This window comes from Poecilia reticulata, linkage group LG8 (genome assembly GCF_000633615.1).
Source record: "Poecilia reticulata strain Guanapo linkage group LG8, Guppy_female_1.0+MT, whole genome shotgun sequence".
NCBI lineage: Eukaryota > Metazoa > Chordata > Actinopteri > Cyprinodontiformes > Poeciliidae > Poecilia > Poecilia reticulata.
Window position 1 is genome coordinate 17,407,983 of NC_024338.1, and position 14,479 is coordinate 17,422,461.

The window sequence follows — 14,479 nt, forward strand, 5'->3', positions numbered from 1 at the left end:
GTGTGTGTGTGTGCGTGTGTGTGTGTGTGTGTGCGTGCGTGTGTGTGTGTGCGTGTGTGTGTGTGTGTGCGTGTGTGTGGGTGTGTGTGTGTGCGTGTGTGCGTGTGAATGAACAAATGGGAAACACATGTAAAGAGTTTTGCATTGTTCGTCTGAGGTTACAATGACCTAAATAGGCTGTTGGGCTTTCATCATCCATAAATAAAGTGTCTCTAAATAGGTAAAAAAAATGTGTTTATTTTGCACTTTTACAAAGATTTCGCTAATAATTAGCCAAATATTTTCAGAAATATTCAGAAGTTCCGACTCTTTTCTAGTGTTTCAACACGTACCAGTGTATGTTAGTGATATTTCTGGTTAGTTTAGTGTAATCACAGGGCTGTAAAGCCGTCTGACGTAAAGCAGAGGGCTGGTGGCGAGGCGGGGGGATGGGGCGAGGTCAGGAGGGGTCGTTCCCTCACAATGCAGGCAAAGCGGGTTCATGCGGGCCTTAAACTGTGTCAGCAGCCGGGGCGAAGATGATGCTACGTCTTTGTGCACCAGATACAGTGGAGGGGAAGCAGCAGTTTGAGGAAGAACAAAAACGACTATTTCCAGTTGGCTGCTTTCCAGCCGCGGCATCAAACTGGAGCCCAGACACCTGCAGATAGATCTCTGGGTTTCACCAACACAGCCTGGAGCCGAGGCGTTCTGGGCTGAACCCGCCTGCAGCAGCTTTCATCTGATCAGACACGGTCAGCTCCGGCCGGGAAACCAGCAAGATGGACAAAAACATTACATTTTTCATCACAGATCAGATTTTAATTGATTTATTTACTCTGATTTTGGTTGCTTTCTCATCTACCACATTAAGAAATTAGAAAATAAAATGATGGGAATAAAGTCAGAATGTTGTGAAAAAACAGCATGTTGAGACTTTATTCTTGCTATATTCTATTCTAGTAACATTATGACTTTATTCTAGTAATATTTTTACTTGATTTCAGTAATTTTTTGACTTTATTCTCATATTATTACAACTTTATTCTCTCTATATTACTGATTGTATTCTGGTAATATTCTGACAACTTTATTCTAGTAATATTTTGACATTATTCTTGTAGTTTTATGGCTTTATTCTCATCATTTTAATTTTTTTATTTATTATTTTTTCTAATACTGTGTCTTTCTATTCTAAAAAAATAAATGACAGAAAATATTTTCAAAAAGTGGCTTTTATTTCCATCATCCTTTCTGTAAGTCTGACTACAATGTTTTAGTCTTTAAGAAATGTTGTTTAATTATGATAATACATTCACAATATTAACAGAAATATTTGACCAAAAAAGTATTTAAATTCAGAGAAAAAACTTGATTTAATGAGAAAAAAGCTTTTGGAGTTATTAAGATCAGTTCATGTGATTCTTTCTTCAAAACAGATTAAAATCCAGCCACTGATAATAATTTGACACTAATTTGTCACAAGGAGTTCACATAAATTCACTACTTTATTCTAGTAATATTACAACTTTATTCCTCCAATATTATTACTTTAATTTATTTTTTTAAATCATAGCTTGGTCCTAATATTGCATTAAGGATTTGCCCTGAAGCCCAAATAAAAAGAAACTGCAAAACAAGATGGCCGCCAACACTCGGAACTATGGAAACCCAAAGGAACATTAGTGAGAAAAATCCAGTTTTTCCACAGATTAAATCTTAAAATACCCCAAATTTAAATTTGCCCTAATCCCTCAGGATTTCAGGAGGGTTTCAGGATAAAAAGGCGTTTACCTGAGTGGCTTTGTCATTGATGCAGGCGGCCGCGGTGGCGTCTGCCTCTCTGGGCCACTGGCCCTGCAGATACGGTCCGACGATCGTATCCAGAGAAAGAGTTCGGCGGATTGTGGGCCTCGGCGGGCGAGCGGCGGTTTTATCAACTGTGGAAGCAGAAAAAAACATAAACAATAAATGAGTGATGAAGTTTAAGTTGATGACAGATGAACATAAAGTGGTGCATGACTGTGGAAAGAGGATTTTCATCTGATGCACGACTGTGGAAAGAGGATTTTCATTTCTATTCAGTCTGCTTTACTTTGATACAAAAAATAAAAATACTTGTTATTTGTTAGAATAACAATGTTTAATTTTCTTTTAAAGGCTTTTTTTAATAGGGTAGGATAAGTTTATGGTCTATGCAAAACATTCATTAAATTTTTTTTTATAAATCATTCTTAAATAATGAGATTCTAGTTTGTTCGGTTCTATTTTGAAAGTTGCCTGTTTTAGGGCATCTTGTCACTTTACATCCAAATTATCTGCTGCTGGCCACGCCCCCAAAATCAACATTTACATTCGCACATGAAAATGACTACAAACAGAAACGCAATTATACAACCATACATCTTTGACAAGTAAAAGTGGCGCCTCCTGCACAACCAACAAGAACATAGCAAATGGTTTCTGGGTGGTAAGGCAACAACAAAATACTTGTCTTTTCCAGCAGCCATTGTGCAGCACAATGGCTGCACAATGGCTGCTTTTTGGGTTTGGGATCCCCAAACCCAAAAAGTTGCTACCACTGGTTTTACTGTCAAATTGTCAACATAACGCGCTGAATCTTAAATGCATGAGTGATACATAAAAGAAAAAGGGATGGAGTGATTTGCTACTAATTATCAACTCTGCAACAACTAGATAACAAGGTCAAGAAAAGGTTTTAATTTATAAAAAACATGTAGATGTGCTGCAGAATTCGGTCCAATAAAAAAAAAAGGCGACCCACACCAAATTAAATTAGACTGAATTTACCACTACTGTGTTCAGATGATTATCACAAAATAAATAAACATCAAGCATGAAAACATAAAACTGTAACGGACTGAATGTTCTGCTCTTCGTGTGGGAAATGTGTGAGGGATTTTTTAAGTGATAATATTACGAGAATAAATTCATAAAACTATAAGAATAAAACCATAACATTGCAAGGTTAAGGTTGTAATAGTATGGGAATAAAGTTGTGATATTACGAGAAATCCGATATGAAGAAGCAGTTTTACAGCTGCGATAAACAGAGGAACGTTGAGCTTTTTATGAGGTTATACTTTGGTATCAGTTTTACAAAAAAGGAAACACTTAATCTGCTAATATTAGTATCAGATTATTATCAGTAACACTCCTGCTACTGTTAATAATCTGATACTGACGTGTTTACTACAACTTTATTCTGGTATTTTAAGACTCTCACCACAAGCTGATCGGTTATTTCCCACCAACCTGTAAGCAAATCCACATTATGTTGTCTTTTACTGGGGGGACAGAAAGTATAAATAACATGCAGATGTGAGTTTCATGGACCTAGTTAAAGTAACAGGCACTCTGAGGGAAACAAAGAGGCCTTTAGAAGAGCTGCTACTGCTGCTGCTGCTGTGTTAGCGTTGAAAACTCCAGCAGGTCACAGTGCAAAGGGGCATTCGAGTGTCCAAATAACGTCATGAGAGGAAAGTTATGTTTCAGGGTTAGTAACATCCTTTTGTTGACATAGCTTTCTCAGAGAGTGTTGAAAATCTAATTTCAAGCCAACAAGCCAAGTGAAACTGAAGCTCCTCCTGTTAGGATTATGACAAGAATGGGACATTTTTCCCTTTCTGTCAATCAAAGCACTGCAAAAATACAAACTTTTACCAAGTAATTCTGGTCCATGTTTTAATGCAAATATCTTAGTACACTTGAAATAAGACAAAACTAACTTATAGGAAACTCTTCAGCAAAATATAGGAGCTTGGTTTGAGTCAATAATTTGTTAATATTGATTAAAAAAGTCTTAATTCGCCAATGGAGCTGGAACTTTTTCATCAATTTAAGATAAGCTGCTGTATCTTCCTGTAAAGTTACTCATAAGGTAGTTTTGTCTTATTTCAAGTGCACTAAGACATTTGCACTAAACTAAACCAAAATTTCTTGGTAAGATTTTGTGATTTTACAGTGTGGATAAAGCTTGCAAATAACAATTATTTCAGTGATTGATTATTTGATTGTTTACGCTGATCAATCATTTGGATTTAAAACAAAAACTAATTTGTAAACACTGATATCAAACCTATTTTGATGTGGAAAATTTGTTTTCTCTAATATGCATTTTCTTCTTGTTAATAATTCAGCATATATATATATCTGTGTGTGTGTGTGTGTGTGTGTGTGACGGGAAGTTTTCATTTTAATTTCGGCGTCTTTACTAAGTTATTATTAATTGATTATTTCAATAATCAATTAATCGGTTCAGCCCCACTTGTCTCATATAGAACATATCAGGGTCACCTTTCCTAATTGCTTTAATGTTTTTAAGTCATTGTTTATTTTATCTTCCTTCTATGCACACGTGCTTGATGACATCACCAATGATCGATGTTTCTTCGAGTACATCGATTCTTGCTTTTTGTCTAACTACTAACTCCTCAACTCTGCTTGTTGTCATTTATTGCTTTAGTTACATGAAAAGTAAACATATTTTCTAATCAAGCAAAAAAATATGAAGGTTTCGTTTTGCAACTGCGTAGCAGAAATGTCACATTTATAAAGAAACTGAAAACTAGCTGCAGTGTCTCTGCGGTGCGTGGAAGTGACCCCCGCCTGCTGCGCGTATTTACCCGCTGTGGGCTCTCTGCACAGGGGAGCGGAGCCTCTCTGGAGCTGGAACGGGACGGTGGCTCTGAGGGGCTGCAGGCTGGGGTTGCTGCATCCCCGGGGCGCTCCTCCACTCCGACACGACATGCCCACCCGGCCCTCCTCCCGCCCCGCACGCACCCACTGCGCTAATGAAAACACACTTTTACTGACTTCAAAGTTCCCGTCGTAGCGCCGTTTTTCAATCAGTCCCTCCGAGTCGCTGGACGCAGAAGCTGCAGGAGTTTCTGCTGTGTACTTAAAACAGAAATATAATCCGAGTGAAATCCGCAGTCTAATCCCGTGTGAATTATCTCATAAGTGATGCGATCGCCTCACATTTCGTGGTTCCCTTCTCTGCAGAGTGACAACCTGTGCGACTAACTCGTGTGGCGTTTTATTTCTAATTCAAGCGGATCTGGTTGGCTACTGCAGAATATTTCTGAACGCCTATTGGGCGTCACATCCATCCGTCTTCTTGAAGGAGAGCAAAACTCCTCCACCCCCCATCACCTCCAAAAAGAAAAAAAAAAAATCCCACCCACTTTGTTAAGATTTCTGTTCTGCTTTGCAGGGCATGGGGCCATCCATCCCCTCCTCCATTTAATCCCAGACCTTACAGGCGTTCACAGTGGCCTCACATCGTCCTTACTTATATTTTACATACCGTAATACTTTTAAGCAAAAAAATCTTGAGTTATTGCACATTTATACATCTATACATAACTTCTAGCAGACAGTCTGGACTTTCTCCCATTTACTTTGATTCCCTGCGGTAAAATTTCTTTTTCTTTTCTTTTAAGGTTTTGCCAGCTCCACTTGTATTTATTTAGCAGTTACCATACCAGAAAGTGGGTAGTGAGGAAGGGGGAAGAAAAGAAAGGTATGAAAGGTAATCGGGCCGGGACTCGAACCCGTAACTGCCAGTCGAGGACTTAAAGACCGCTTCCGGTAGAATTTCTACCCAGCCAATCAGCGAACAGATGTGGAAGTTGTGAACGATGACGTCAAATTCCTGCGCTGTTTTGGAATCGTAGTCAACGTGTCGGAGGACGTGGACGAAGCCTTTCAGTCCGTGTTAGCCACGCTTCCAAATATTTAATTAACATCAACAGCCATCGTGTTCGGCTCCGTACTTCTCTCTTTGCGATGAAGGAAGGTTGTTTACGTACGCTGCTTCCGGTAACCTTCATATCGTCGAAATGGCGCATTACACACGTCACGGACAAACGTTAGCCATTAGGTACAATGAAGTACCTAATGGACTCTTGAAGTTTTCTTCAAGAGTCCGCAAGAGTCAAAATAGTGAAAATATAACACACAATGTAAAGTGTAACGTAGTATTTAATTGGGGAAAAATAATTGGTGAATATAACTTGACTTTGGTAAAGGTTTGGCTAATATTCAATTAAACTCAAGTCCAGTGAATATTTGGATTTATATTGAATTACAATGTTGACTTTAATCAAATAATTTAAGTGGATTTATCTTATCTTTTAATGTAGTCATGCATATAATTTAAATAAGCTGAGGGGCTTTTGAGGTGAAAACATTTTATATTGATTATTTCACTCATAAAATTGGAAAAATGTCTTGTTATAAGTGTAATAATCTCCCAGTGGAAGAAACACTTTTTAAAACCAATAATAAGTAATTATTTACCTAAAACAAGTTTCTATATCTTGCTAAAAAAAATCACTTGTAAACTATTCAAGTGTACAAAGATATTCGTACTAGAAACTAAACAAATTTAGTGAGATTTTGTGTTTTTGCAGTGTGGTCGAAATGGTTTCAAACAACTTATACGTCTACCACTAGATGGAACCAGAGTAATGTTCAGCAGATGGTTTTGCTCAGACACAAATAATGGAAAAAGGCAGTTTATTGCAACAGAAACATTCAAACTGTAAACAAGTGGGAAGAAAACACTGCTGTACCAAAAACTAAATGGTCAAAATCAAAACAATTTAGGGTCAAAATCAAAATAAAACTTATGCAGCAGCTTATATCTGTATAAAACCGATGAATACTGGAGAGGTTTGTGGTGTTAAAGAATTAAAACCAGAATATAATGCACTGTCAGCAGATTTTCAGCCGGTTTCATTCAGTCATGCTATTTAAAAAATACTGCTGAGTGTATTCTGACATCCACGTGTCTTAATGTTACCCTTAAAATCACCTTCTTGTGCTGTTTTGGTTACACTTTTCACATGATAATTCAACAAAACAGGCAAACACAGACAAAGCCGTGGCAATAATACTGATATTTAAAAAAAAAAAAAGAGGTAAACAGATGTTTTGCATGGTTTTTGGATGCGTGGGTTGATCTGAAATAACAGAATATACGGGAAAAAACAGCTTCTTGCAGCGTAAAAATCCAGATGTGATGCCTTGACGCTCCTGTTTTAGTTTCATCAACGTGGGAATGTGGCAGGTTTTGGTCGATGCAGCATCGGTTAGGGGGCGGTTAAGTTGTTGCTCTGGGGGCTCCTAGCTGGGAGAGAGCGCAGGGCTGGGCTCGGTGCTGATGTTCACCAAACACTCGCTGGACTTCAGGCTCGCCAGAGACTTGGAGCTCGGTAAGGAGGCCAGCGAGCCGCACAGCCCCAGCATGGAGGGAGTGTCGTCTTTTTCTGCAGAAAACACCAGAAAATCCCAAGTTTGTGAATAGTTTACGCTGCCTACGCAAACCAGCGTAGTGGGATGAAGCCGGCCTTTGTGCAGATATAAGCATGGGTGGCTGCTACTATGAGGCTTTTATACAGCGATCCAAGGCGTGCAAAGGCAGCAGGGTTTTATTTTAACATTGTTACACATGTGGAGTTTGACAAAATTGGTTTATTTATTCTTCCAATTCATTTGTATCATCAAGTAGTTAGTTCATCACGATTTTTATTACTGTCCTATGTTTTGGTTTACAAAACAAATACACTAAATTAGTAAGTAGCTTTGGGCTAGTACACTTGAAATAAGACAAAAAGTAACTTACAAGTAACTTTTCAGCTAGAAATTGTAGTTGTTTTAGGTGAATAATTCCTTAATATTGATGAAAACGTTTTGGTTTGACAGTCAGAATTTTACACACATAACAAGGGAAAAAAAGTCAAGTTGTAAGTGAAATAATGTGCCAGTCCTTAATCAATATAAAGGAATTATTGACTTAAAACAAGCTGCTGTGTCTTGAGATTGAGCACTGCACCACTGACTGTAAAACATAATGTGTTGTAAATGTTCAGCATCAGCAGTTTTACCCGCTGAGGTCCAGTCAGCATCTCCGTTCTGCCTCCCATCCGTTTTCTGGGAGTCGGAGTTCAGACTGACCTGAGGAGAAAGTTGCTCCAGGCTATGGAAACTCCTCCTTGACGAAAAACACAAAAAATAAGCTATAATAACGCTGCAAAAACACAAACTCTTACCAAGTACTTTAGTCTGGTTTCTAGTAAAATACATTGGTGCATTTGAAATAAGACAAAACTAACTCACAAGTAACTTTTCTGCAAGATATAAGAGTTTTTTTGAGTCAATAATTTCTTAGAATATTGTTGAAACAAGCTCCTATATCTTGCTGAAAAGTTACTTATGAGCTAGTTTGGTCTTATTTCAAGTGCACTAAGATATTTTACTTGAAACTAGACTAAAGAGTTTGTGTTTTTTCTGTGAAGTCATAAATAATTTGAATGAATTCATCCAGAAACAGTATTTTACAGTGGAAAGAGGTTTTACCTGCGGAACAGCTTGACATCACCTTGGTTGTTTGTGATGGTGGACCACTGGTTGACGAGTGGGATGGCGAGATCTTTAGCCAGATGAGAGGAGTCACAAGGCATGAGGGCGGAGCTGCAGGGAGAAAAAGGTTTTACTGTGAGAAATAATATTTTTATCCCACAAGAACCTGAGTGATACAGAGTAATTATGAGCTGTATTTATGTTACGTATAACAGAAGCCAGTGAGAGAAATCACAGTTTGAAAATTATTATATAAATGAATGAAATTGTGAGTAAAATGGTTCACAAAATCAAACCACAGTTTTTAGTTGACTCCTTCAACTTTTCCCATAAACAATAAACCAGCAGATTATAATAAACCAGCTAATCTAAGGGAACCATGACGCATGACCTGCATACTTTTCAGAAATTATGAATTAGTTTTTAATGGGTAGTAAAGTGAAGTATCCAGCATGACAGCTCTAAGGACGGCATGCCAAAAGTGACAAAAATCTAAGAATACATTGACACAGCAGGAAAATGCAACCCAAATCCGCTTTTTTTTTTTTTTTTTTTGACTCAAATGAAACTTTTTCAGTCTGAACAGCCCAATTCTGATATGTTCACCTCCAAAAACAAACCAGCTCTGTTCCACTTTTGTATGTGGTACTAAATCAGATACATGTTTGATTGTCGTGGTTAATCCATACTTAAATAATGGCTGAAAATAATAGTTATAAGATTATGAAAGAAGTCATGGTTCTGACTACACATGCAAACTGACTTCTCTATGGAAATTGCAGTCAGTACTGCGGGCTGAAAAACATACCACGATATAAGCTTTTCATAACAATCAATATCGATAATTATTGATTAGTTTTTATGTTTTAATTATCTGAACTTCAAACTGTCGGGAGGATCTTTCCTGTTTTATTCATAGTTTTCCATCCTTGTTGCTTTTTATTTTTTAGGCAGCTATGAAGCGGGACCTTAAACTGCTGCTGGGCCAGTTACTCAGCAGGTTGTTGCTAGGTAACCAAAGAGCGAGCGAGTTGCTAGGTAACCGAAGAGTGAGCGAGTCAGTTGATTCCACCAACCGTTAGCTAACCGGTGAGATTCTGAAGTATTTTAGCTTCCTCCATCTTGTTAAGATCTTGTAACGACACTGTCGGCTCTTGTTGCTGGAAAAATTTTAAAATCTATCCATGAACGGCGCAGAAGAAGAACGTTTGTGTGCTTCTTCTGCGAATTGCTTTGGGGAACATAAAAAGTTCATAGAAAAGTCTGACTGCAGTCAGGTTTAGTTAGTAGTATGAACGACCGTGCGGAAAAAAAAAAATCAGAATTGAGCATCAAGAGCTGTTGTGTGAACACAGCCTAACTGTAGAAGAAACACAGAAAGTAAACAAATGGCAGCCCAGCAGCACACTGCAAAAACAAAATATTACCAAGTATTTTTGGACTAGTTCATAGTGCAAATATCTCACACACACTTAAAATAAGACAAAAAATAACTTATCAGTAACTTCTGAAGAAGATATAGGAGCATGTTAAAAGTAAAAATTCCTAAAATATTGATAAAAAAGTACGACCGGTAGTTTTTTTTAGCACATTATTTCACTTATAACAACAGAAAAAAGTATTTTATAAGTTAAAACCAACTCCTATGTTTTGCTGGAAAGCTACTTGTAAATTGTTTCAAGTGTACTAGAAATTAGACCAAAATGACTTGGTAAGATTTTGCGTTTTTGCAGTTTAAGTCACACACTGTTATCTGATTGTGATCCCTCACAGTTGTGCCTGCAGCTCCAACACGATGGCCTCCAGCTCCTTCTTCTCCTGCTGACCCTGCAGTGTCAGCTCCTCCACCTTGGCTCGGAGACGCTTGTTCTCCGTCTCCACGTTCTTCAGCTGCGACTCCCGCAGGCGCACCAGCTCCTCCAGATACCCCTACGCAACGCAAACCCACAGCTACATGAGTGGAAACTGGAGGGAAGGAAGCTTAGCGAAGTCAGGGCTGCAGTTAATTATTATTTTAGTTATCAATTATTATGATGATTAACTGGATAAAAAACTGGTCTTTCATTTAACCAGGTATACAATACCAAAAATAGATAGTTTCTTTTTTAAGTAAGAAAAAAAACATTTTCTTGCCTAAAATGAAATAGCACAGCATTTTTTAGCGTACACTTATTTGTAGCAAAAGATACATCCAGAGCCAAAAACACTTGTAGCATCAACATGTGAAAAGATAAGCTCTGTTGATTGTTTTTCCAATAAGCGATTAATAATTGAATAGTAGACACTATTATAGACACTTTTTCTACAGAAAAAGTGTCTTTTTCTGTAGAAAAAGACACTTTTTTTCTTTTTCTACAGAATATCAGCCAGGTGAAGCTAAAATTATGCCACTAGTGCAGTTCCGTACAGAAGAAGATTAGTGCCACTGAAAAAAACAAAAGAATTTTGATTTTAATATCAAAAGAAAAGTTCTGAGTTTTCAGAAAAAAATTATTCGGAGGAAAAAAGTCACAATTTTAAAGAAAAAAATCAGAATTAAAATAAAAATAAAAAATTAGAATTTTGAGATAAAATTCTTTTATTTTTTTAAACAATTTCTAACAATGAATCTACTAAATTAGTTAACAGTTATTTCAATAATTGATTAATCACCATTAATGAGATTAATCGTACGAGCCCTGCTCACCTTCTGGGCGTAGACGATCTTAAACCTTTGCTCCATCTTGCGGCACTTGTTGCTCCAGCTTTCCTCGTCGGTCACCAGAGGGATGTACGGATGCTCGGGGACGCTCTCCTCGCTGTTGCTGCTGTCCACGCTGCGGCGGTCCTCCTCATCGCTCAGGTAGTCGTAGCTACATGGCAGGAAAGCAAACTGAAAACTAAAAACTAGAGGTGTGCCGATCGATCGGCCACCGATCATAATCAGCCGATTTCCATGTAAAAGTGCATGATCGGTGATCGGCGATCATTGTCTCTTGTTGCCAATACCGATCACCTGCATCTCATTTCGCAGCCTGCCTGTGCAGCTGGTCTCCTCTTTCCTTCACACTGCGCAAACGCGCAGCAACAAATCCTAAGCGATGTGGCATTATAACGCACTGAGTGAATGGGGACGTTTGCGTGTTGCGGCTGAAAATTGAAGCACGTAAAAATGCATCAACACAACAAAGCTAATACGACATAAAAACAATGCCATACTTGACGGAGTTTGGCTACATCGAGGCTCACTGCAGTAAAAAAGACATACGGAGCGATCAGATAGCAGGTAAAGCAGCGCACAGCTACAAACACTCACCCGAATTAGCATGACGGTCAGAAAGCTAAACAAATAACCCGCAAAATTATTTAAGTCTTCGAGCTGCGATGTAAGACGCTGGTTCAGCTCTCGCTGTTTAACCGCTGCTACGCTACAGGTAGTAATATTTCACAGACGGAGCGCCGCTTCTGCTCCACCTGGTAGTGACTCTCACACCGAACCTCTGCTTAAAGCTGCAGCATCTAACCTAAAAAAATACATTTTATATACGTATTAAAACTTTCACTGTCCTAACATGAGACAATCTCTAAAATCTAAAAATCTAAAATCTCTTTTTTAATCTCTAAAAAAAAAAATCGATCTCCTCCCTGCTCTGCATAATTACTCCGCTCAGTCAGAAACAGCCACACAGAACTAGCAGTAATCAGCTAGCCGCCATGCTAACAGGAAGGTTTCATTCAGTAACTCAGGATTGTTTATTGTAATGGATCCTGTATTTGCCTTTGAATGTTAAGTTTTATACTTGAATTTTTTGGCAATGTTGAGAGGTTTTATTTTGACTCTTTGCATTATTTAGCCTCTTCAGAGCCTCCATATGTTTTCGGTCTGTTAAAGATAATATTACTATAGCAGTACAATTAGCAGAATGCCTGTTTAGTTTTCTTCTTGGAAAAAGTTATTAAAAACAAGTTTTTGTCTAAATTAAGGTGAATTTATGGTTCCTTTTTCCATGTAATGTAACCGGTAGTGCTTATGATTAATAAAAATAATTATGTGATCGGTATCGGCGATCGGCCCTCATGGGTGACCGGAATCGGAATCGTCAGGAAAAAACCTGATCGGCTCATCTCTACTAAAAACACATCCTATGTGAAGTGAATAGATCAGCTGGCTGAATCTCACCTCTGAGTGAACTTTAGGTACGGCGTGTAGTCAATCACAGCTGGGCATTTCCCATCCAGAGCTTCTCCTTTCAAGCAAAAACTGCACAAAAGTTGCTCTTTTACAACCAGATTGTTATAAATAAAAACCAGAGTTGGGTAGTTACATTTACTCAGTTACATTTACTTGAGTAACTTTTTGAAAAATGTACTATTAGGACTTTTATTCTTACAAAAACGTAATAGTTACTATTACGCGAGTAACTATTATGAAGTATTTGTACTTACCAAAAATCCACCAGACACACCTTCAGTTTTTGTTAAAGTTTCATAAGTTTAATATTCAAAGAAACTGATCTGCAAAAAAATATTTTGCCTGATTTTGTTATTTATAGAAATTATTTTAAGTTTGGTCTCTAAAATACCAAAATTTCTACTGTGTGAAGATGCAATTTTTAAATATTAAATGTTTGATGTTTTAATCAGTTACTCAGTACGTAGAGTAATATTTTTACCAAACACTTTTTCACTGTTACTCTTCCCACCTCTGCTAAAAACCTAATTTTCAGAGAAACCTCACCTGAAGTCGATGGCGCTCAGTCCAATCAGCATGCCAGTCAGGACGGTCGCTTCCTCCCTCAGCATAATGGCTCCATCATCATAGAACCTCCTGTTGACAAAATATTTTTTATTAATTTGGTTTTAACTTCAGTGCATACCAATACATACTCATACCTTTTCTTCTTTCAGATGCTCTCAAAAACAGACCAAGCAGCTGAAAAAAACACCCAGATGTTTTTTTTTTGTTTTTTTTAGAAGTAAATTTATGTTTTTTGGTGTCTGGAATATAGACCATTCCAAAAACTGCTGTTACCTAGCAACCCCAGCGAAGCCCAGTCCCGCTACCTAGCAACCTAATCTGAGTTCCAACAGTTTGATCAGATGGTTTTCAAGGATTTTTTTTTATTGTCATACCGGCTTTGCTTGTTTGTGGTACGAAATTCTGACTCAATTCCCAGATTAAGCAATCTAATAAATAAATAATTTATATATATTTCATGTGATTTTACCACTGTTGGGATTTTACCACTGTAATAGCTGCTAAAAAAAAGACAAGTGTTTTGGTGTCCAAAAACCACTTGCTTCATTCTTGTTGGTTGTGCAAAAGGCTCTACTTCTGCTTTTCAGAGCTCTATGGTTGTATAATTGGGCGTCTGTGTGCAGCCATTTTCAAACCGTGAGTGTAAACATTGAGTTTGGGGGCGTGGCCAGTGGATTTAAAGTGACAAGAGGCTAATTTTGATAGAACTCTGAACTGAACAGAATAACATCTTATTATCATCTTATTATCTAAGAATGATTTTGTGGGAAAATTGTTTTGTAAAGCCCATAGATCTATGCTGGCCAGTTCAAGGAAGCATAAAAGGTCGACTTTACTATGTTATCCAATTATCGCTGCAAAAACACAAAATCTTATCAAGTATTTTTGGTCTAGTTTCTAGTGCAAATATATTATTACACTTGAAATAAGACAAAACTAACTTACAGGAAGCGCTTGTTGTAATTGAATTATTCCTAAATATTGATCTAAAAGTTCCATTGGCAGATTGTTTCACTAATAACATGGGAAAATGTCTTGTTTTTCAGGGGAACTAGTACTTTTTTAAAATCAATATAGCTCCTACATATTGCTGAAAACTTGCTTGTAAGTTATTTTTCTATTTCAAGTGTACAAGAAACTAGACAAAAATACTTGGTAAGATTTTGTGTTTTTGCAGTGATGAGACGTGCGCTGTGTTTGATGTTTTTTTATATAAATAAAAATTAAAGTGGACCTGGTTGTTCTGGTGTCCCTCAGAGCAGTGGACACATATTCAGACAGACGCTTCTCCATCAGAGCCACTCTGATCCAGGCCCGGCCCTGTGGGACGACAGAAGAAGTCAGCGGGAACAGAAGGCCCTCTCTCTGACGGAA

The 14,479-nt window shown here is 37.7% G+C and overlaps 2 protein-coding genes across 4 annotated transcripts in view; both read right to left on the reverse strand.

The window, feature by feature from the left end:
• fam117aa (family with sequence similarity 117 member Aa) overlaps positions 1-5,029 on the reverse strand; it is a 13,461-nt gene extending 8,432 nt beyond the window's left edge. Inside the window, exons 1-2 of the mRNA XM_008416295.2 lie at positions 4,626-5,029; positions 1,774-1,919 (exon numbers count right to left, since the gene is read on the reverse strand). Coding sequence (XP_008414517.1) covers positions 1,774-1,919; positions 4,626-4,749 — 270 coding nt within the window. The 5' untranslated portion in view covers positions 4,750-5,029. The remainder of the gene's footprint in view (positions 1-1,773; positions 1,920-4,625) is intronic.
• Positions 5,030-6,505: 1,476 nt separating this feature from the next.
• rundc3aa (RUN domain containing 3Aa) overlaps positions 6,506-14,479 on the reverse strand; it is a 19,368-nt gene continuing 11,394 nt past the window's right edge. For 2 of the 3 annotated variants that reach the window (XM_008416299.2, XM_008416297.2), the window contains exons 4-11: positions 14,340-14,425; positions 13,085-13,174; positions 12,527-12,607; positions 11,054-11,219; positions 10,139-10,296; positions 8,365-8,478; positions 7,893-7,999; positions 6,506-7,274 (exon numbers count right to left, since the gene is read on the reverse strand). In XM_008416299.2, coding sequence (XP_008414521.1) covers positions 7,132-7,274; positions 7,893-7,999; positions 8,365-8,478; positions 10,139-10,296; positions 11,054-11,219; positions 12,527-12,607; positions 13,085-13,174; positions 14,340-14,425 — 945 coding nt within the window. In that variant the 3' untranslated portion in view covers positions 6,506-7,131. The remainder of the gene's footprint in view (positions 7,275-7,892; positions 8,000-8,364; positions 8,479-10,138; positions 10,297-11,053; positions 11,220-12,526; positions 12,608-13,084; positions 13,175-14,339; positions 14,426-14,479) is intronic. The other variant, XM_008416298.2, reaches the window with a different exon arrangement.